The sequence below is a fragment of the Rattus norvegicus genome, chromosome 12 (assembly GCF_036323735.1).
Source record: "Rattus norvegicus strain BN/NHsdMcwi chromosome 12, GRCr8, whole genome shotgun sequence".
NCBI lineage: Eukaryota > Metazoa > Chordata > Mammalia > Rodentia > Muridae > Rattus > Rattus norvegicus.
In genome coordinates, this window is record NC_086030.1 from 14,496,928 (window position 1) to 14,520,493 (window position 23,566).

Consider the following 23,566-nt stretch of genomic DNA (forward strand, 5'->3'; position numbering starts at 1 on the left):
AGGCAAGGACCTCCATCTGCAGTTGTCCTCTGACCTCCTTACACCCATCCTGGTACGTGCGCATGCAGACCGCACTTGAAGACAAAGAGCATCAAGCAGGAGGGTGATTCTGAGACTCGAACTTTGCCTTGGTCCCCAGCTGGGTTCTGGAGCTCAGACAGCAAGCCGTTTGCCCGTGGGGCAAATGAGTCAGACTTTTATAGACTGCACCAGCCACTGGCTAGAGGCATAGAGGGGAGAGGTCCTGGGTGACGCAACTCAAGGCTGGACAGTCTGCAGAGCGCTTAGTAGGTAACACGGTGTGGAGCTTGGGGAAGGGGGTAGGGCTAGCGATATGGCTCAGCTGATATTCTAAAACACATGAAACCCTGGGCCTGACCCCTGGAACCACACAAACCCTGGCATGGTGGTGTATACCTGTGATCCCAACACGGGGAGGCCGAGGCAGAAGAATCAATTCAGAGTCATCTTCTACTCCATGACACCAGCCTGGGTTATCTATACCATCACACTGTGTAGTTCTCCACGAGCCAAATTCTTTTTTTTTTGGTTCTTTTTTTTTTTTTTTTTTTTTTTCGGAGCTGGGGACCGAACCCAGGGCCTTGCGCTTCCTAAGCAAGCGCTCTACCACTGAGCTAAATCCCCAACCCACGAGCCAAATTCTTTAAACAAACTCGATGTCCAGCTTATTGGTACAGTAAGCCTCTTTCTTCTGTCCTCCCAAAGCCCCTGTCCCATAACCTGTGAGACTGACCAGCATCATTTCTCATAAATGTAGAAATTAAAATGTTAAACAAGTTGGTTTTTTTTTCCCCACCTCCCACCCCCACGTTTTCTGTGTTTGACACAGGGTTTCATTTGTGAGGGAGATCCGCCTCCCTCTGCCCCGAGTGAGGGAATTAAGGGCATGGCCACCCCTGCACCCATGACTCCACTTTGTCCTCTGCCTCCTGAGTGAGGGAATTAAGGACATGGCTACCACTGCACCAGTGACTCCATTTCAGCGTCTCATTGGCTGGCCTGGAACTTCCTATACAGACCAGGCTGGCCCCAATCCCAGAGATGTGCCACCCAGCTAAGTCAAACTCTTAAAAATACTACGTGTGTGTTTGTGCTTGCGTGTACCATGGCACATGTGGAGGTCAGAGGCCAATGTGCGGAAGTCAGTTCTCTCCTGCTCTTCAGCTCCTATGGGTTGAACTCCAGTGTCAGGACTTGGTGGTCAGCACTTTTACCCACTAAGGAGCCCTCTCTCTGACCCTCAAGGACTAACTGACTTTGTTACCAGTAGAATTGAACTGAAAAGAATACTGTGCTTCACAAAGAAGCCCTCGACTGGCAGTGTCAGCAAGAACACACCCCATATCCATCCTCGGAACCCCAACTTTACCAAAGAGAGAGACCTCAAGTCAGCTTCCTTTCAAAAGATTTAATACTCAGGATGGGACAATGGCTGGAGTATTCTAGTGGTTGGGACAGTCGTTTCCAGAGATGTACCAAGATGGGTATCACTCAGAAGAGTTCCTTTTGAGGCACGACACTGAATAGCTATGCTGTCGAGGTGGAAACTACAAATAAGCTTATTTCTACTGCATTCGTGACTCTTCTGTTATTTTTCTGAGTTTCAAATAAACAATGCCATGTCAAGACTTTCCTTCATCCACAGAACCCAGAGGTGTGTCTGTCTGTCTCTTGGTCTCTCTCTGTCTGTCTCTCACGCAGGGGTCTCACTATGTAGCTCTGGCTGGCCTGGAACTTTCTATGTAAACCAGGTATCTGCCTGCCTCTGCCTCCGAGGCATACAGGCGAGCACCGCCACGCCTAGCCAGAGGTTCCGAGCGTAAAGCTGCTATGGGAGCACCCAGTGGCTCTCCAGTGTCCCTGAAGGCTAAGCTCTACCTAACAGGGTTTCCCCACACCTGTAGGTCTGATAGCTAAGAGGGAAACATTTTTGATGCTACACTTATGAGGGCCATGGAAGGCTTCTCTGAAATCAGGTTGCCTCCCAACAGATTCCTGTATGCTGCCGGAGCTTTAGGGGTCTGTCCTCTCGTGGCTTCGCAGATGTTTGAGGAGGCTACAGCTCCAACTGAATTTCATTCCACACTCCTTGCACTGGAAGGGCTTCTCGCCAGTGTGCACTCTCTGATGCTGACTGAGATGAGACTTCAGACCGAAGCCCCTTCCACACTCACTGCACTGATGGGATTTCCCGCTGGGGCAGATTTTCTGTGGCTGTCTTCTGTGCGGACACTGGCTGGTGCTGTCCCTGCATGCATCACATTTCTGGGGTTTCTCTGCAGAGTGAGCTCTGTAGTGCTGTATGAGGTCGGACGTGTAACTAAAGGCTTTCCCACAGGTATCACACTGGTAGGGAGACTGCTCCCCCTGTAACTCTAGCTTCTTATCTTCCATTACGGTCAGGTTCCAGCTGTGGGCCTCTTCGCACACACTGTTGTTCCCGCTCTTCTGGCCCACATGGAGCATTTGGTGTTCAAGGAGGCTGACGTACCGGAAGAAGATCTCTCCACATTCGTGGCACTGGTGGGACTTATCTCTAGAGTGGAGTCGGAGGTGACCGGCCAGATGTGATCGCCTCCCAAACCCCTTCCCACACTCGTTGCACTTGAAGGGCCTCTCCCTGCTGTGCACACTCTGGTGCTGAACAAGGTGGGACCTCACTCGGAAGGCTTTCCCACATAAGTGACAGGCGTAGGGCTTCTCGCCCGTGTGAACTCGGTGATGTTGAGTGAGGTGGACACGCTGGTTGTAGCTTTTGCCACACTCCTCACACCTGAATGGTTTCTCCCCAGTATGGATTCTCCGATGCTGAACGAGGTGTGCGCTCTGGATGAAGCTTTTCCCACATTCGTTACATTTGTGTGGCCTCTCTCCTGGAGAGGGCTTCTTGTGGACATAGCTGAGTTCATTGCAGTCTGTCCTCTTTGAAGAGGATTGTCCTAGGGTTTCTTTCATGATAACCCCCTCCTGTCCACCTGCCCCGTCCTGGTATTCACAGCCTTCACTGTGACCTTCGGCCTCACAAGCATTCCTTTGGACTTCTCCCGATGGTTCCACGTCTGCTTCTGAAAGCCCTGGAATTTGCTGAACATTCAGTTTGGTGTCCTTACTTCTTCTGTCGCTGCCTATAAGAGGACCAAACACAAAGCTCATCAGCTCTTTCTCAGGAAAAGAATACGCTGTCAAAAAAATCCCCTGGTGTCACAGAAGAACAAACGGGGACATACGGATGCGCTAATGCCAACAGCAACAGAGACAATGTTGGCACTGAGCTATGGAAAGAAGAAGATAAAAAATAAATCAAGGAGAGAAAGGAAGAGACTTACTGGGGCAGGGAGAGTGGGGCACCTTCTGGAACCCCAGCAGGTGAGGGGCCAAAGCAGAATATTGGGTTTGAGGCTATCCTGTATTACATGAGTTCCAGGCCAGCCTGGGCTATACAGAACAAACTGAGTGGGCTGGGGAGGGAGTGGAGAGTCAGAAGTAGTGACTCACTCCTACAGTCCAGTAGTTGGGAGCCTGAGACAAGAGGCTTACAAGATGGAGGCCAGCCCGGGCTACAAAGCAATCCTTACATTTAGAAGGTGGAGGCAGGAGGATCAGAAATCCAGTGTTAAGACTACACATAGTCTAAGGCCAGTCTGGACTACATGAGATGCCATCTCAAAAGAGAAGAAAAACTTAATATTTGAAAATTTAAGTAAATTAAGAATAAAATGAGCTACAATCTTTGCCTATTACCACAACCCATGTGTTGTTGTTGTTTTTAGTTTGCTTTTATCCGGCTGTTGTTTGAGGCCAGGCCTCACTATGTAGCTCTGGCTGACCCAGAGCTAAGCACACTGGACTAGCTCTGGAGTCACTTTCATCCCCCTGCCCTTGCTTCCTGATGGCTAGCACCAGCGCTCCCAGCCCATCTGTTCTTCCTCCCTAAGCTAATAAATGTCTGCTTTTAACCACTCCTAGAACGCATGCCACCCCAGACATACATCTTTGGGATTTCTCTCTGAAGTGGCGCTTCAGGTGCTCGATGAGGTGAGAGTGCCGCCCAAAGCTCTTCCCGCACTCGCTACAGCCATATGGCCTCTCCCCGCTGTGGACGCTGTGATGCTGCACCAGATGGGAACTCACTCGGAACGCTTTCCCGCACACCTGGCACTTGTAGGGCTTCTCGCCAGTGTGGACTCTCTGGTGCTGGGTGAGGTGAACCCGCTGATTATAGCTTTTGCCACACTCCCCACATTTAAACGGTTTTTCTCCTGTGTGGATCCTCCGGTGCTGAATGAAGTTTGAGGCTTGGAGGAAAAACTTCCCGCAGTCACCGCATCTGTGGCCTCGCTCGCCGTTCGATTTCTGCTTCCGGTTGACATCCAGGCCTGAGCTCAGAGATCTTTTCGGCCTTGGATTCCTCCAAGTAGGATTCACTTGCCATCTCTGCACTGTGTCCTTCAAGTCACTGACTTCTGCAGACTCTTGAGGCTGAACACTGTTCTGTTCCGTGCTTTCTGCGGCCACCCAGTGTGGGTCAACTGCATCGGAGACCTGCTGCACCACAAGCTCTAGGTTGCCCTCCTTGGGTTCATAATCTGAAACAAGAGAAGGGAAATAGGTCAATTAGCTAGTCCCCACGCCCCGAGCAAGTGACAGAGGAACATAGGATAGGTAAAACCATGTTTGTGTTAGGAATGCGGCTTTGGGGAATGCCCATACGTGAAAGCAAGGCTTTGGAACACACGGATACGTATTAAGTTGATGTGGTGTTAGTCAAGCTATGGGAAGCCCCAGGTTCCACCTCTGGTTCCACCTGTAACCCCTACGCCTGGAGGTAGAGGCAGAAAGGTCAGAGGTTTAAGGTCATCCTTGGCTTGAGTTTGAGGCCAGTCTGGGCTACATGAGACCCCAGTGAAAGGAAGTGAGAAAGGAGGAGAGGGTGGCTGGGGTGGCAGCTGTGAGACACCATGTCTTATTTATACAGAGCTGGGGGTGGACCCCAGGTCTGTGTGTACGTTAAGCAAGCACTCTACCAACTAGACTACAGATGCTGTCTTCAAATGATTTACTCATTCCTTAAATTCACCTTCAAATGTGACAGGGTACTTTTTTTTTTTTTAAAAGAATTATTTATTGGGCTGGAGAGATGGCTCAGCGGTTAAGAGCACTGCCTGCTCCTCTATAGGTCCTGAGTTCAAATCCTAGCAACCACATGGTGACTCACAACCATCTGTAATGGGATCCGATGTCCCTTTCTGATGTGTCTGAAGACAGTGACAGTGTATGCACATACATGAAATAAATAAAATCTTTAAAAAAAAAAAAGAATTATTTATTTATTTTAGGTAGACAAGTACACTGTCGCTGTCTTCAGACACACCAGAAGAGGACATCAGATCCCATTACAGATGGTTGTGAGCCACCATGTGGTTGCTGGGATTTGAACTCAGGACTTCTGGAAGAGCAGTCAGTGCTCTTAACCACTGAGCCATCTCTCCAGCTCCGTGACCTTCTTTTTTTTTTTTTTTTTTTTTTTTTTTTTTTCTTTTTTTTCGGAGCTGGGGACCGAACCCAGGGCCTTGCACTTCCTAGGCAAGCGCTCTACCACTGAGCTAAATCCCCAACCCCCTCCGTGACCTTCTTAATAAGAGAAGCAAATGGGGTGGACATCCCTGAGCATGGTCAATGTGGGGACTACAGTGAAGCTGTAAGGATGGTGGCACAGGGCTGTAATCCATGCTACTTGGACAGGCTAAAGCAGAAGAATCCCAAGACCAGGTCAGCCTGGTCTGCACAGTAAGTTCAAGCCTTGGCTGGACAGCTAAGATTCTTTGTCAACACAGAAACTAAAAGCGGTTGGGTGTGGTGGCACATGTGTTTAGTCTCAGCACTCAGAAGGCAGAAGCAGGTGTTTGAGGCTAGCCTGGTCTACATATAGATTTTTCAGGGTAGTCAGGGATATATAGAGATCATGTCTCAAAGGAAAAAAAAATTAAAAGATAGGACTGGGGTTGGGAATATACCTCACCCCACATCAGCACAGACAAGAGCAAATACAGATTAGTAGAATGCAAGAGATCCTGATTTCAACAAGCAGCACCACAAAAGAGAAAAGAAAAAAAATCAAAAAAAGAAAAGGAAAAAAAAAAAGAAAAAAATCAGAAATTAATGGTATAGTTAGGGGCTGGAGAGATGGCTCAGCAGTTAAGAGCACCGACTGGGGGTTGGGGATTTAGCTCAGCGGTAGAGCGCTTGCCTAGCAAGCGCAAGGCCCTGGGTTCGGTCCCCAGCTCCGAAAAAAAAAAGAAAAAAAAAAAAAAAAAAGAGCACCGACTGCTCTTCCAGAGGTCCTGAGTTCAAATCCCAGCACCCACATTGTGGCTCACAACCATCTGTAATGAGATCTGATGCCCTCTTCTGGGGTGTCTGAAGACAGCTACAGTGTGCTCATACATAAAATAAATAAATCTTTTAAAAAAAAATGGGGGTTGGGGATTTAGCTCAGTGGTAGAGCGCAAGGCTCTGGATTCGGTCCCCAGCTCTGAAAAAAAAAAAAAAGGAAAAAAAAAGAAAAAAAAAAAAAAGACATTTCATTAAAAAAAAAATGGTATAGTTAATAGGCAGAGAAACTGGAATGACTGGATTTGAATTCCTGAAACCTGAATGCACACATATGCACTGAATGCACACGTATATACTGAATGCACACATGCACACTGAATGTACACATATGCACTGAATGCACACGTATACACTGAATGCACACATATGCACTAAATGCACACATATGCACTGAATGCACACGCATACACTGAATGCACACGCATACACTGAAACATTGCACACGCATACACCACATGCTCTCATACATGCCTCTGACAACTCGTAAGAGCCTCTATACTAACTGAAACACACAAGCAACACTAGCTAGGTTTAAATTACACAAGTGAGCTGTACTAACTTTAAACAGAGACAATGAAGAAGATATTTGCATTAAATACTTGTTTTTTTACATTTATGTGTATCTGTGTATGACATGTGCGTACCGGTGGCCTTGGAGAAGACTGATCACCTCAGATCACCTGACACAGACGGGTGTGAGCTGTCTGGCATGGGTGCTGGGAATCCAGCACAGATCCACTAGAAGAGTGCGAATGCTCTCCTCCGTAAGCCAGGTTCCCAGCCCCAAACACGGTGTATTTAATGTATAATCAATTCCTTGAGGTAAGACATAACAAACTGATGAACAGAACACATGTACAAATAAATCCAACAAAACAAAATCCAGGGGCTGCTGAGGTGGCCCAGTGGGGCAGAGGCACTTGCTGCCATGCCTGACGGCCTGAGTTTGATCCCCGAACCCACATGTTGGAAGGAGAGAACCAACTCCTATAAATTGTCCTCTGGTCTGCCTATTTGTGCTGTGACACATGCAGACCAAGCCTTGCTCCTTATTAAGGGTTAGGCTGTTTATACAGAGCTAGGGGTGGACCCCAGCTCCCCTGAGGCCCTGACGGAGGGAGAAAGATTAGGTCCTTGCCTAAGACCAGGGACTGACTTGTCAAGGCCAGCAATGGCCTGGGGTCAGGGCCTTGGGTAGCTAAAGTTTTCTGGATCCTGAGAATTCAACGTCTGCCCCCTTGAAGGGTTAGGGTTATCAGTCTTCAGGCTGTTGCGCAGTAGGTCTACAACGCGATTGAGATATCCTATACTCCCTCTGTGCAACACTGCTTGACTAACCTGACGACTCTGTCCCATTTTTCCTCCAGCAAGCTATAAATAAGATGTCGGATTCCTTAATAAACTTCCGTGAGCCATCATCACCTTGTGTGAGACCTCCTCATCCCAAGCTTTCCTACCTTCTTATTTTCTAATCCCGTGGTCCTCCCACTCAGGACGCTGTCACTGAACAATGACCCGGTGATTCAGGTCACCCCCAAACAAATAAGTCATTGTAAAAAGGAGGTGGACCAGTGATATGAGGATGGGAAGGGGAAATGCATGAGGAAAAGGACCACAAAGAACTAAAAAGGCCAGGGCTGGAGAGAGAGATAGGGCTGCTCCTCCAGAGGTCCTGAGTTCAATTCCCAGGAACCACATGTGGCTCATGTATACTGTGAACTGATGCCCTCTTCTGGCAAGCAGGTATATATGCAGATAGAGCACTCATTTAAAAAACCAAAAACAAAAAAACAAAAACAAAAACAAAAACAAAAAAACCACCAACCTAGTGCCATTGAGATACAGTGATCACCACCATACTAAAGAAATACTCTCAGTGAAGTCTCATATGCTCTCAAGGTTAATCTTTATTTATTTATTTATTTATTTATTTAGGTTCTTTTTTTCGGAGCTGGGGACCGAACCCAGGGCCTTGCGCTTCCTAGGCAAGCGCTCTGCCACTGAGCCAAATCCCCAGCCCTAATCTTTACTGTCAAATGGATTGGATTTAGAATCACCTAGAAACAAACATCTGGACGTGTAAGGGTACTTCCAGAAGGTTGAACAACGTTAGGAAGACCCGTCTTGAGTGTGTGTGACACCATCCCATGGGCTAGGGTCTTGGACTGTATAGAACTCCCTCTGCTTCCTGGCTGTGGAATCCTGTGGCCAGCTGCCTCATATGCCTGCTGCCAGGCCGTCCTCACCATGATGGGCTATCTCTGAAACCGGGAGCCCAAAAAAAATTTCTCCTCTTAGGATGCTTTTTTTCAGGGATTTTGTGCCAGAAACGAGAAAAGTAATTGAGACAGGAATTTTCCATGATTGAGGATTATTCTATTAAGAATTACCCAGGGGTTGGGGATTTAGCTCAGTGGTAGAGCGCTTGCCTAGCAAGCGCAAGGCCCTGGGTTCGGTCCCCAGCTCCGAAAAAAAGAAAAAAGAAAAAAAAAAAAAAGAGAGAAAAAAGAATTACCCAACTTGGGGCAGGAGAGATGGTTCAGTGGTTAAGAGCACTGACAGCTCTTCTAGAGGTCCTGAGTTCAAATTCCAGCAACCACTCGGTGGCTCACAACCATCTGTAATGGGATCTGATGCCCTCTTCTGGTGTCTGAAGACAGCTACAGTGTATACAGGACTGGAGTTTGTTTCCCAGCCTCCACATCAGGTGGGTCACAACTATTTGTAACTCAGGAGGGATGAGAGGCCCCCTTCTAGCACTAGGCATGCATGTGGTCCATGTACATACATTCAGGCACACAAAACATAAACATATAATTTAAAAAAGCCTTACGGCCAAAATTTTGCATCACTGGCGTGTGGTGGTAACCACCTTTAATTACAACACTTTAGGAGTCAGAGAAACCAACTTCTGTCAGTTTGAAGCCAGCATGATATACATAGTGAGTTCCAGGCCAGTTACAGTTACATAGGGAAACTGTACTTGGGAAACAAAAACAAAAACATAACCCACAAAATAACAACAACAATTTAGCATCTTCTAAATTGTGAAACTGAGTTTATTAACTCCAGCATTTGGAAGGCTGAAGCAGGACGGTCAGGAATTCAAGGTCACTTGGGTATACATACTGAGACTGTCTAAAAAAAAACAGAAAACAGGCAGAAGATAGCTCAGTAGTTTAGAGTATTTGTTGCTCTTACGGGGGCCTGAGTTGCAAGCACGCGGTGACTCACAATTATTTATAACTCCAGCTCTAACACCCTCTTCTGGCCTACATAGGCACTCGGCATACACGTGGTATACACGCACACATGCAAACAAAACGTTCACATATGTAAAATAAAGTAATCTCATAGAACAAAGGCAGGGCTGGTAACTTGACTCATCAGATAAAGCCACTTGCCTTGTAGGCCCAACGCCTAAGGTTGACCCCTGTAACAAACATAAAGATGGATAAACAGGAATGATTCACAAATGTCCCTTGCCAGGTGTGAGAGCACACACCTTTAATCCCAGCATTTGGAAGGCAGAAGCAGGTGGATCTCTGTGAATTTGAAGCCAGCCTGGTCTACAAAGCAAGTCCAGGCCAACCAGAGCTACAAAGTAAGATCCTGTCTCAGAAGAAAAAAGAAGCTGTCCTTTGACCTCTATACAATGGTATGCAAACACATCAAACATATATACATAATAAACAAGTAAAAAAATGTAAAAACTACCTCCCTCATACCAATAGTCTTAATCATACCCTTATTAAGCTAGAAATATCTGCAAAAACATGTTGATTCACTTTCAAAGATTGTAAGGTAAAGGGAACTGGAGAGATGGCTTAGCAGTTAATAGCATTGGTCGCTCTTGTAGAGGACCCAGGTTTGATTCCCAGCACCCACATGGTGGCTCACAACCATTTCCAGATCCAAAGGATTCAACTCTCTTTTCTGGCCGTGTGGACACCAAGCATGAATATGGTGCACACACATGAAGGCAGGCACTCATATAAAACAAAATAAAGAAAAATTAAAAAGATTATAAAGTAAAGCTAGAGCGATTAAAACATGCATGGGTAAAGGCCACGCTACACAAATTCTTTACACGATAACAAAACTGGTGAGCCCGCCCCATGCAGGCTGACAGTTCTTACCCACAGGAGTGGTTCTCTCACAATCTTCCTTTCTGCCATCCCTACTAAGAGACTTCTGGGACTGGTCCAAATGTCCCCATTCCTCCAGGATGAAGGACACAGCCACATCAGCCACGTCTTCAATTTTCACCAACTTCTGAAATGGGAGATCTCTGCTAAATTCCCACTCCCTGTGTGCAAATGAGGGCAGTCTGCAGTGAGGGCAAAACCTGAGAGCACTAAGCCAGAAACCAGGGGAGAGACTGTGCATCCAAAGGGCAGGTAATAATCGGAAGGGAAAGGGCAGAGGGAAAGAACAGAAAGTATCAACTGAGGACAGGCCTGGCAGCTAGCTCAATATATCTGCTAAACATGGCGTCACAACCTAGACTCTCCAGGCAAGTGAATCTTGATGAGGGACTGTCTAGATCAAGTCAGCCTGTAGACAGCCCTGTGAGTAATCTTTTCTTAATTAAGGGAATAATGGGGGAAGACCCAGCCTACTGTGGGCGATACCATTCCCTAGGTTAGGTTAGTAGAGGAGAGAGAGATAAGTGGTTGTCTCAAGTTCTTGACACTCTGAGACCTAAAGGTAGCTAAAACAAACCCTGTTTCCCACAAGCTATGTTCATCAGGGTATTCCCACAGTAACCAGGAGCAAAACTAGGACTAAAGGGGATGGAGGTTGAAAAGAGGTATGCATTTTCATGGAGGGCAGAGGAGTGCTAGCTCACCTGGGGCCCTGCTGAGAGGAGTGAAGCTGTTGGCTCCTGGCTGTCCTTCAAGGGAACGGAAGGAACCTGGAGAACAGGAAGGGCTGAGTGTAGAGAAAAGGAATAAGTGAGAGTATCTGGTCAGGTCCACAATGTCATCACGCCCCGCCTATGCCTGAGGACCTGATGCACCCAAGCTAAGCTCACCTTGGCTTTCAGGAGCCTTTCCATTCTGGCCTGTGCTCCCCTACCCTTTACAGTCCCTCCTTTCCAAAACACCACACCAGCTGGGCATGCTTTTAATCCTAGTGCTCAAGAGACAGAGGCCAGTGGATCTCTGAGTTCAAAGCCAACCAGGGACACTTAGTGAGTCACCACCCGACTCCCCGCTCCCCCATCTAGAAATGAAATCTCTCAGTCTCCTGCTTTAGTCAAGCTAATCCCTCCCGGGCCATGCCTCAGTAATAGACACATTCAATTACACTCAGGGCAAACCTGCATCTCCCAGAGTTTCACAGGTTTTTAATGTGCTAACAACTCACCTTCAGATCTCAGTACAGGGCAGATTCTGTCTTACTCTAATGCCTGACTAACCAGATCCTACTCCCTCAGCTCCCCAAGTAGCTAGTACCACAGGCGTATGCCACTGTGCCAGCAATGTGGTCTGGTCTACTGACGAGGTCAAATGAACACAATTTAGTTTGTGAGTTTTTCTTATTAACTAACTTAAGATGATTTTATGAGTAGGATTGGGGTTGGGAATTTAGCTCAGTGGTAGCAAGCGCGAGGCCCTGGGTTCGGTCCACAGCTCCAAAAAAAAAAAAAAGAAAAAAAAAAGAGTAGGATTAAATCAAGCATGGTTGTGCACACCCTTTAATCCTTTAATACCAGCACTTAGGAGACAGAGGTAGGCAGAAGGATCCAAGTGAGTCCAAGGCCTACCTGTTTGACATAATGAATTCCAATACATCTATAACAGAACTACATAATGAGACTCTGTCTCAAAAACAGAGAGAGATTGTACAACAATTATATTGAGGCTTCCTAAAGGACAAAAAGAAATTGTTTCACAACTAGAATGATGTTATTACATGTAACAATTTTTTAAGATTTATTTTTATTTTATATGTATAGATATGGTGCCTCCACACCACAAGCATGCACAGCCCACAGAGGTCAGAAGAGGGCACCAGAGCCCCTTGGGAAGAGAGTTACAGACAGTTGTAAACTGCCATGTGGGTCCTGGGAATCAAACCTGGATCCTCTAGAAAGAGAGCAATCAGCTGACTCTTAACCAGGTCAGCCCATATGTAATCATTTCTATGCTCCATCTCAGCACAGGACAAATGACTTGCCCTGAAGGTGTGGCACATGGACACAGACACTGCTAGAAATCCATTTCCTCATCACTGTTATTAAGAATTGTTCAGTCATTGTTCCTTGCAAGGCCACAAATGACTACAGTGCTAAGAATGGAAGCATACTGGATGTTGCTCTGTCAACTTGCCAAAGCCAGGGGTCTTCTAGGAAGAGGGACTCTTAATTGAGAGAATGCCTCCATAAGCAAGACTATAGGGTATTTCTTGACTGATGACTGAAGTGAGAGGGCCTGGGTCACTGTGGGCCATGGGTGATCCTAGGTGCAATAAGACATTAGGCTGAATAAGCTATGAGGAGCAAGCCAGCAAGCAGCACTCCTGCCTGGCCTCTGAGGCAGCTCTTGCTTCCAGGTTCCTGCCTTAAGTTCCTAGCCAGACTTCTCTGGACAGTGGACGAGCTATAAGACTAAATAAACCCTTTCCTCTCCAAGTTGGTTTTGCCTATGGCACCTTATCGCAGCAAGAGAAAGCTAATTAAAACAAGAAATTTGGCTGGGAGGCGATATCGCAGAGCTTTAACCCCAGCACTCAGGAGGTAGGAGCAGGCAGATCTCTGTGAGTTCAAGACCAGCCTGTTCTACAGAGAGAGTTTCAGGAGAGCCAAAGCAACACAGAAAGACCCTATACTGAAAAACAAAAACAAGCAAACAAACAACCCCAAAACAACAACAACAACAACAGCAATCCAAAAACCAAGAAATCAGTACCAGGAGTTGGGTATCTATGTGACAGACCTGATCATGTTAAAAGGCCTATGGCATTCTTGGTCAGTATTGAATCACTTAGCACAAAGAACTTTCCCAAATGATGTTTCCCAACAAGATCTTGGATCGTCACATTATTCCAAAAAGACAGTATTGCATAATAGTGATCTTTAATCTGTTATGATATTTGCATGTCAAAATGTACTGGATATAAAGAGGTTTTATTTTTACTAAAGTATCTTAAAATGGTGGGGATTTTGTGGTCTGAGAGACTGGGGATGCAGCTCAGTTAGTAGAATGCTTGTCTAATACATATTGGGCCCTTGGCTTCCATCCCTGGCATCACAGACACATGGTAGCGCATGCCTGCAATCCTTGCACTTTTAGAGGTAGTGACAGAACTGACAATTCAAGCCACTGTCAGTTAATAGTGAGCTTGAGGCCAGCTATAGACCAAACACACATGGTGTGGGGCTGTAGAGATGACTCAATGGCTAAAACATATACTGTTCTTGTAGAGGACCAGAGCTCAGTTCCTAGCACCAACATCAGACAGCTCACAGTCACCTCTAATCCAATGCCTTTCCTGACTTCTGCAGGTAATGCATGCACATGGTGTGCAAGAAAAACATTCATATGTATGTATGTATGTATGTGGTGGGCAAGAATCCACTAGTAATCCTAAGAGTTGAGAGAAAGTTTTATTTTCTAAGAGGGGGCCAGCGCCATGTTAAGTCACGTGATGTCTCAAGCATGGGAACCTTAAACAAAGAGAAGCCACCTAGGCTGGCAGACTCTTGGTCCCCTGCTGTGTGAAAAGTAGTGGCAGCTCAGAGAGTTAGAAATTAGAAGCTCCTTTTTAAAGAAAGTTGTTTAGAAAGTCTTTCAGGATACTCATATTCCTTCTAATGTGGGCTCCACGGGAATTCTGGGTTAAAATCCTAGTTAGACAAGCTGCTCCTTAATGACAGGTATTAGAAGGTTGATTAAGTTTGTTTTTAAGAAGAGAGTAGGGATTACCCGAATCAGGTGGGGATTTTCATCCCCGGTTTGGAACGTAGATAGGGAAAATTAGTCATTGACTCCAAGTAGAGAGTTGTAATATTTACAAGTTATTAAGGTTAAATAAAAATCTGAGGCTCCGGGTAGAGAGCTTGACATATGAATATATTTTGGACTAAAGTCCTGGTTTGATAAGTGGCTTATTGGTATTAGAATTGATAGAAGGTGTTTAATTTGTTTTATGAATTACCCTGCTAAAGGCCATATGGCTTGTTGACGCTGGCTAGCGAGGGCTTGTGGTTATTTTTTATATTTACCACAACAGGAAGCTCAGGTTCTCTCACCATGGGCTCCACAGGAATTTTGGGTTAATTTCCTGATATGACAGATTAGAAAAGCCTATCCGGCTCATTGTTTAGATTACTTCCTTCTTTAAAATTGTTTAGTCTTCATGATGGATGTGACTTTGAGTTTTATGGTTCTATTATTACTCTGGGAGAGACTGCAAGGTACAAGCTTTTCTGGTTACAGACTAAGGAACACAGTATTTTGGGAGAAAGATTTTGTCTTTGTGTTTTTAAAAATGGTGATTGGGGTTGGGGATTTAGCTCAGTGGTAGAGCGCTTGCCTACCAAGCGCAAGGCCCTGGGCTCAGTCCCCAGCTCCTAAAAAAAGAAAAGAAAAAAAATGGTGATTAGGCTCTGAAAACCTCACAGAGTTATACTGATTAGATTTGAGAGGGGGAGACCACCTGAAAAACTAAATTCAAGAGAATCAAACAAAAAGGTATCTCTAAGGGGTTGGGGATTTAGCTCAGTGGTAGAGCGCTTGCCTAACAAGCGCAAGGCCCTGGGTTCGGTCCCCAGCTCCGAAAAAAAGAAAAAGAAAAAAAAAAAAGGTATCTCTAGGGGCTGGAGAGATGGCTCAGCGGTTAAGAGCACTGACTGCTCTTCCAGAGGTCCTGAGTTCAATTCCCAGCAACCACAGCTCACAACCATTGTAATGGGATCTGATGCCCTCTCTGGTGTGTCTGAACAGTGACAGCGTGCTTATATATAATAAAAAATAAATCTTTAAAAAAAAAAATCTCTATTCTAAACTTTTGTCTTGAGAATCATATTATTCAGAATGTACTTTATTTAGATTCCTGATCTCAAGACTGATTGATTATAGTCTCATAGCCTGTCAGGCTGTTTAACTTTGAAAATACATATTTTATTAAATAGTTGTCAGATAGTATACAAGCTAGACAAGATATAACAGATTTTAAGCCTTTCTTAAGCTGGAATGGATAGTTAAATGTTCTGTTTAACTGATAAAGCGTTAGACTGGGTGTTAGGTATATTTTTTGCTTTTAATTACAAAATGATAATTGTGCTCAGCTTATAGTTAAGAGAAAAGTTTTTTTAATTAGACAAACAGGGTGAAATGTAGGATGATGTCATACAGGTGAAGGCAGGTACAATATAGAACGAGGCCTGTCATTGGACAAGAAGGAAGGATGGGCAGGAGAAAAGTTTTAGAGAGAAGAGGACACTGGAACCGAGGAGGAGCGCAGAGAACACGGAGGCAGATGTTAAGATTCCTCTCTGCACATTTACAGGTTGTTATGAATGTTCTTAAGGGATGGATGTGTACAGGACTTTGTATGTCTAGGTGGGCAATCATATCTTATCAATCAGATCAGAGGTTGTGTGCTGTGTGTTCTTTCATGTGGCAAGTTAGGTTCAAGAGAAGGTGTAGTGGCTGGAGACGTGTGTATGTGTGACATGGTGGCAACCTGCCTTGGGAACTAGATGGGTAGAGAGATTGCTGCCAGGCTCAGAGAGTAGCCATCTACAGTGTGATATGGGATGGGGCAGAGTGGATGAGAGGCTTTGCTGACTGAGATGAAGATATCTACCAGATATCTTGGGGCACTGTGGTGCCGGACCTAGTGCTGGGTAAAAGACAGCATTTTTTATAATTTTACAGCAACATACATGTGTGTGTATGTATGTATATATAATATTAGAAACTTTAAAAACCCTATAGTTCCTATATGCAGCGACATCACTGTCATTATCATTTCTGTCATATTTCTGCTTTTGGAGGGGATGCTGGAAATGGAACTAAGGGTAGGCTGTACCACTGAGCTATGCCCTGTCCCTACTGTAGCTTTCTTAGTTTTGTTTTGGAGACAGGGTCTCAAGCAGCCCAGCCTCAAACCTGCTACATAGCCAGGACCTTGATGATCCTCCTGCCTCCACCTCTTGTGTTGGGATCACAGGTGTGCTCCACACCTGCTTATGGGGTGCGAGCAGCGGAACCCAGAGCTTGCACTCTAGGCAAGCACACTGCCAACTGAGCCACATTCCCAGGGCTCCTTTCTGGATTTAGAATGAAAGTCTATATATATAGACTCAGTTATCCAAGAAGCTAGCCCTCTCTCCGGGAGTCCAGGCCCCCATGTAACCAGTGCCCCCATTTTCTAGTCATATTGACCATTGACTGCACTGAGTCGATAAGCCTCACCATTCTCCTCCAGAAGATTCTGTGGCTCTTGATCCGACTGGGCCTCCACAGGCAGAAACTGGTGACTGGAGGACTCCTGCGTGGCTCCAGGTGGTACCATCTTCTGAGGAAGTACTTCAGGACATGTGACAATCTAACAACCACAACTACAACCAATCAGCAAAATTACAGATGGGGTGGGAAAGAGCCCACTAGAGTCTATTAGACTGTCACCTGTCCCCTGGCCCAATACTCAACTTGGGTCTACAATAAGCTACAAGGTAGCTTAACCATATGGTTTATTTCTACTGGGAAAAGACTTCCATGAGACATACCCACATGCAAATACTTCATTATGAAGTCCATGTTAGATGGGAAAGAAACGTGGCTACCAGATCCACTTTAGCTGAGAGGCTAGGGAAGGGGATCACTCTGTAAACACCTAAAAGACGTTAAGAAAGGGCTGGAGAGGGGCTGGGGATTTAGCTCAGTGGTAGAGCGCTTGCCTAGGAAGCGTAAGGCCCGGGGTTCGGTCCCCAGCTCCGAAAAAAAGAACCAAAAAAAAAAAGAAAGGGCTGGAGAGTTGATTCAGTAGTTAAGAGCACTGACTGCTCTTCCAGAGGACCGGAGTCAGGTTCCTAGCACCTACGTGGTGGCTCACGACCATCTGTCACTGCGGAGACAGACACTCTCTTCTGACCACTGAGGGCCGCAGGCATACATGCGGGCAAAAGACACATACACATAAAATAAATTAAATCAAATTTTAAAAAAGATGCTAGAGAGATAGCTCAGTGGCTAAGAGCACTTTTGCAGGGGACCCATGCTTGGTTCCCAATACCCATGTTAGTTGGCGCACAATTGTCTGTAACTCCAGCTCTGGGGAGCAAAATGCCCTCTTCTGGCTCCTGATGGTATCAGCACACACACACACACACACACGCACTCGACACACACGCACACACACACGCGCGCACACACACACATGCACACATACACACACACACATGCCCACACACACACAAACTTTAAAAAGAAGGTATCCAAACGCAAAGGCAAAGGTGGAGAAGAAACCCAGGTACAGAAAGAGTTCTCAAACTCTCAGACAAAATAAAGGGGTCTGGTTCAACCCAGGACCCCTAAGAATCTGACGGTGAGTAAAGGTTAGTAAAGGGGAGAGAGGAAAAGGGAAGTTGGAAAGGCCACTATGGGACCCAGGAAGTCACTGCTGGTCCTACTAAGATTTAAGATAGCTTACGTTCCCCATGCCTGTAATTCCACCATTCAGGAGGCAGAAGTGGGAGGATTGCAGCAAGGTCTAAGCTAAACTGGGCCATACCCTGCCTCCAAAGTTCATGTCCAGCATCATGCCAACCTCCACCACCCTACTCGGGGCCTCAATTCATCTTAGGCTGTACATAATTGCTCTGCTCCAAGGCTGTGATGGTTTGTATATGCCTGGCCTAGAGAGTGGCACTTTTAGGAGATGTGGCCTTGTTGGAATAGGTGTGTCACTCTCACCCTAGCTGCCTGGAAGTCAGTCTTCCACTAGCGGCCTTCAGATGAAGATGTAGAACTCTCAGCTCCTCCTGTACCACACCTGCCTGGATGCTACATGCTCCTGCCTCGGTGACAATGGACTGAACCTCTGAACTCTTAAGCCAGCCCCAGTTAAATGTTGTCCTTCTAAGAGTTGCCTTGGTCATGCAATTTGTTCACAGCAATAAATCCCTACTTAAGACAACGGCGTAGCTTACTCCTAGAAATTCTAGAAAGCATTAAGACCCTGCATTCAAATAAAGTTCCTGTTCTTGCCCTTCCCTATATGCCACACTGGGTTCAATCTCTACCACCCACCTCCAAAGGGGAGGAAATCGGGGAAACCAAGGCACAGCAGCATAATTGTTGCCTCAGTGTTCTGAAGGGAGAGAGGTAGGAAGAAGATCAGGAGTTTACATGAAAGAAAAGGAAAAAGAAAAACGGAGAAAAACAGAGAAAGATGATAAAATCCTTTCTGCTAGATGATCCTTCAGGATGGCTGCAGTCTGGGTACAGGTCAGCAGCCACCCCTTCCCTGTCACCTGAATAACAGGGTGAGCTGAAGCAGATCGAGAGTCTGAGGATGCAGGGCTGGAGAGATGGCTCAGCGATTAAGAGCACTGACTGCTCTTCCCGAAGTCCCGAGTTCAATTCCCAGCAACCACATGGTGGCTCACAATCATCTGCAATGGGACACATCTTCTGGTGTGTCTGGAGACAGCTGCAGTGTACTCACATACATAAAAAATATTAAAAAAAAAAACAAAGTCTGAGGATGTTCTGGAATTCTGAAGTATCCCTCACCCAAAGACTGGGAATGAGGAGACCAGTATTTTACACTTAAATATGGGGGCTCTGAGGGACCAGTGAGCAACCTTCAACACCTGTAAAATCCATAGGCTTTTGGTTTTGTTTTTAGACAGGCTCCTCCTACTCAGAATCCTCCTGTCTCAGCTTCCCAAGTGCTAGGATGAAGGGAATGTCCCACCGATTTGAGCTTTAAGTTTGTAAGGAGGAAACCCTGAAAGGAAAAACCAGGGGGAAGGAGACTAACCAAACCCACTGCCAACATTGCTTATACCTCAAATAACTCAACAGCGGACTCAGAAACACCCAGTAGGACCAACAAACTGGAATACAAACAAGGCCAGCGGCAGACGTCCCAAACGGGCAGACGTTCAACAAAGGTGTGACTGGATGTCTGAGGCGTGTGTATATGATTTTGGCTAACCTGGAACTCTCTGTATAGACCAGGCTGGCCTCAAACTCATCGAGATCCACCTGCCTCTGCTTGTTGGGATTATGGGCTGTGTGCCCGAGGCATTTTTATCAGTTCAGGGGGGAAAAAGATTTCCTTAAGATCAACTGTGCTGTCACGGCTGGGAGGGGGATGCTAGAGAGATGGCTCATGGGTTAATGTGATAGCTAGTGTGGCTCTTGCTGAAGACCCAAGCTAGTTCCCAGCACTCTCCTCAGGTGGTTCGCAAACACCTGTGACTCCAGGTGACAGCGGGCTCAGACAACACCTGCACTCACACGTGGGAATCCAGACGCGCGAACACATAATTCAAAATTAAAAAAAAAAAAAAAAAAAAGTAAGGACTACAGAAGTGGCTCAGCTGTTTAGAGCACTTGTTGCCGTTGCGAGAGGACCTAGGTTCGAATCCCAGCGCCCACATGGGTGGCTCACAACCATCTGCAACTCCAGCTCCATCTAGGCTCCATGGACATCTGTATACCTGCAGGCAGAACACACACACACACACACACACACACACAATAAAAAAATTACAAAAATCTAAAATCTTTTTTTTTTAAGTCACTGGAGCCCTGGGATAGCTATGGGTGGGAAAATAGCTGAAACCATAGTAAAGACGTCAGAACACATTCTAAATGAAGCAGTCTGTCAAAAAGCGAGATTAAAACAGACTGGGGAGGGGCTGGGGATTTAGCTCAGTGGTAGAGCGCTTACCTAGGAAGCGCAAGGCCCTGGGTTCGGTCCCCAGCTCCGAAAAAAAGAACCAAAAAAAAAAAAAAAAAAAAAAAAAAACCAGACTGGGGAAACGTTTTCAAAAAACTGCAGTGAAGAAAGGCTTCTAAAGCACGAAACCCTGGAGCCAGGAAATAGAGAGTTAACCTGGTTCAACGGTCACTGCGACAGATTCCACCACAACACACTGGAAAAACTACACAGCAATCATATGGTAGGCACACCACCTATTGTTTAATAGGTAAGAAATGCAAGTAGAGGGCTGGAGAGACGGCTCAGTGGTCTAGAGCACTGACTGCTCTTCCAGAGGTCCTGAGTTCAAATCCCAGCAACCACATGGTGGCTCACAACCATCTGTAAGGATCTGATGCCCTCTTCTGGTGTCCATGAACACAGCCATGGTGTACTCATATAAATAGAATAAAAGGATTTAAAAAAAAAAAGAAAGACAGAAAGAGAGAGAGAGAAAGACAGACAGACAGACAAGTAGGGAACATGAGCTTAATTTTCAAGAAGATTGGGAGAGGTCTGGAGAGATGGCTCAGCAGTTAAGAGAATCGACTGCTCTTCCAGAGATCCTGAGTTCAATTCCCAGTAACCACATGGTGCCTCACAACCATCTGTAATGGGATCCGGTGCCCACTTCTGGTGTGTCTGAAGACAGCTACAGTGTACTTATATATAATAAATAAAACAGAAGAAGAAGAAGAGGAAGAAGAAGAGGAAGAAGAGGAAGAAGAAGAGGAAGAAGAGGAAGAAGAAGAGGAAGAAGAAGAAGAGGATGAAGAGGACGAGGAGGACGAGGAGGAAGAGGAAGAAGAAGAAGAAGCAGAAGAAGCAAAAGAAGAAGAAGAGGAAGAAGAAGAAGACGACGACGACGACGACGACGGGGAGAAGGAGGAAACACGTTATTCTTTAAAACTTATTGCATGTTGGGTACAATGGCTCATGCCTTTCATCCCAGCACTTAGGGGGCAGAAGCAGGTGGATCTCTCTGAGTTCGAGCCTACATAGTGAAATCCAGAATACCCAAGGATACATGGTGAGACTGTGTCAAAAACAACAGCAAAGCCAGAATATGAACGACTGAAGCACCAGAGGGCTAAGACTGCAGGGCAGATCCTTCCTCAGTGTCCCGGTTTCCATTCACAACTCACCTGTTGCCTGCGCTCCTCCAGTTCTCTCTGGATACTCTCTATCACAGCCACGGCTTCTTCTCCGCTCTCAGGGTGATGTTCTCTCACCCAGGCCTGAAACTCTTCAGGCAGGATGGTGAGGAACTGCTCCAGCACCAGCAGCTCCAGGATCTGCTCTTTGGTGTGCAGCTCCGGCCTCAGCCACTCGCAGCAGAGAACCCGGAGCTGGCTGAGAGCATCGCGGGGCCCTGTTGCCTCGTGGTACTGGAAGTGCTTGAAGCGCTGGTAAAAAGTCTCAAGCACTGGCCGGTTGTATCCCTGCATCCAGGAACAGTCCTCTTCTTCTACTTTTACTATGAGAAGGTCTGCTTGCTCTTGGGAAGTCTCAGCGGGAGGCTCTAAGTGTACAACTGCCCTGGATTCTGTCATTATCCTTCCAACTCAGTCTCCAGAGTCTGCCCGCACTAACCCAAATCGTTCTCTGCTCTTCTAAAGGGCACTTTTTGCAGTGAACAACCTTACTGGTATGTCGGAAATTATTATTAGCCAAGAGAGGTGGCAACGACGTCATCTACACTAAAGAAAACCACTCAACAATGTCATTCACTTTAAGATATTGACTACAAGTTAGTCATCGCTTCACTCATAAAACAACTAATAGTGACTATGTCCGGATTTTAATAACGCAAAAAAAAATGGCCATTAAAAAGTGACATCAGGCCAAACTTAAAAGTTTTAGAAATGAAAAAGTCCACATCTCATATAAATAATGGAATAAGATTATTCCAGATAGAGTCGTTTCTTCTCTCGATCATAAGCCAAACTTAAGTCAGAATAGGAGTGAAAACCATTAAAATGGTCATATCTCGTTCTGGCTTTCAAGCCATAAGGGCTTGACAGATAAACGGAAGACTTCATTAGTTCTAGGAGAAGCACGGTTATACTCAGAAATTCGGACCTGGATTCTTCGGAATAGCGCCTGACCGGGAGAGACAGACCGGCCGCGTCAAGGTTAGGGACAGGACCCTGTGTGCCCTACCGGCTCCTCTCCAGTCTCTAAGTCCCGGGGACCCAAAGCTCAAACTCCCCGCAGCCTAGGCTTGGAAGATGGAGTTCTCACAAGCCAAGAGAGAGGAACGTCCGACACTTTCCAACAGTTCATCGCCGGAAGTAGCCAAGTGCGAGTTTCAGCCAAAAATCCCACCCCCAAGAGCGCTTCCGCAGCCTCTCTAGGAATCCCGGAGGTCCTAACCGCGCAGCGGGAGGGAGGAGCTACTTCTGAGCCCGCCCCCTTGTGGAACTGACCAATCAGCCACCCTCAGGCAAGAGGCTACTAGAGCCTGAGAAAAATTGAGCCAATTTATTTCCCACCCCCCAAAAACGGAGCTTGGGCTTCGCCCCACCCCGGTAGGAATCTAGGGGGGCGGGTCTTGGGGGGGGTAGAGCAGGTCCACACTGTCTCTCCTCTGATTGGCCGAACACATCCTCGCACCGCAGGACTCAGGAATTAAAGTAGGTCTGCACCGTCCCTGACACGTTTCTAAGCACACGCAAAGACATTAACTGCCCTAAAAGTGATCCAGAGGCTCTCGGGACTATATCTCCCAGGGAGTCACACGCGAGCAACACAGTCTAGCCAAAATGGCTGCTCTTTCTTCTGTCTCCAGAGTTTATTAATATGCTGGGGGCGGGGGTAGGGGGTCAGGTTTGACTGGTTCGGTGATAAAGGCTTACTGCCAAGACTGACAACATGACTTCGATCCCTGGATTTGAGACATCCAAAAGTTGTCCTTTGACTTCCACAAGTCCCTGTGTAAGCCCCCTTCCCCAGGCATTAGATAATTTTTAATGTTAAAAGGCATCAGGGAGTCTATTATGAAGACAGGTGGTTATATCAATTGATTGTTTATAGTTTTAACTCTTCTGCACTTCACTAGCCTTTAAAAAACAAAACAAGGGGGTTGGGGATTTGGCTCAGTGGTAGAGCGCTTGCCTAGCAAGCGCAAGGCCCTGGGTTCGGTCCCCAGCTCCGAAAAAAAAAACAAGAAAACAACAACAACAACAACAAAAAACAATAA

At 46.3% G+C, this 23,566-nt stretch overlaps 2 protein-coding genes across 3 annotated transcripts in view; both read right to left on the reverse strand.

The window, feature by feature from the left end:
- Positions 1-23,566, reverse strand: part of Hint1l2 (histidine triad nucleotide binding protein 1 like 2) — an 865,401-nt gene that overhangs the window by 714,667 nt on the left and 127,168 nt on the right. The window lies entirely within an intron of this gene.
- On the reverse strand, positions 1,415-22,610 carry Zkscan5 (zinc finger with KRAB and SCAN domains 5). Of its 2 annotated transcripts, none has more exon segments than NM_001107119.1 (6): positions 1,415-3,146; positions 4,011-4,607; positions 10,554-10,689; positions 11,267-11,349; positions 16,845-16,977; positions 21,510-22,610. In NM_001107119.1, coding segments are annotated over 6 exon segments (2,469 nt in total). In that variant the 5' UTR covers positions 21,918-22,610; the 3' UTR covers positions 1,415-2,034.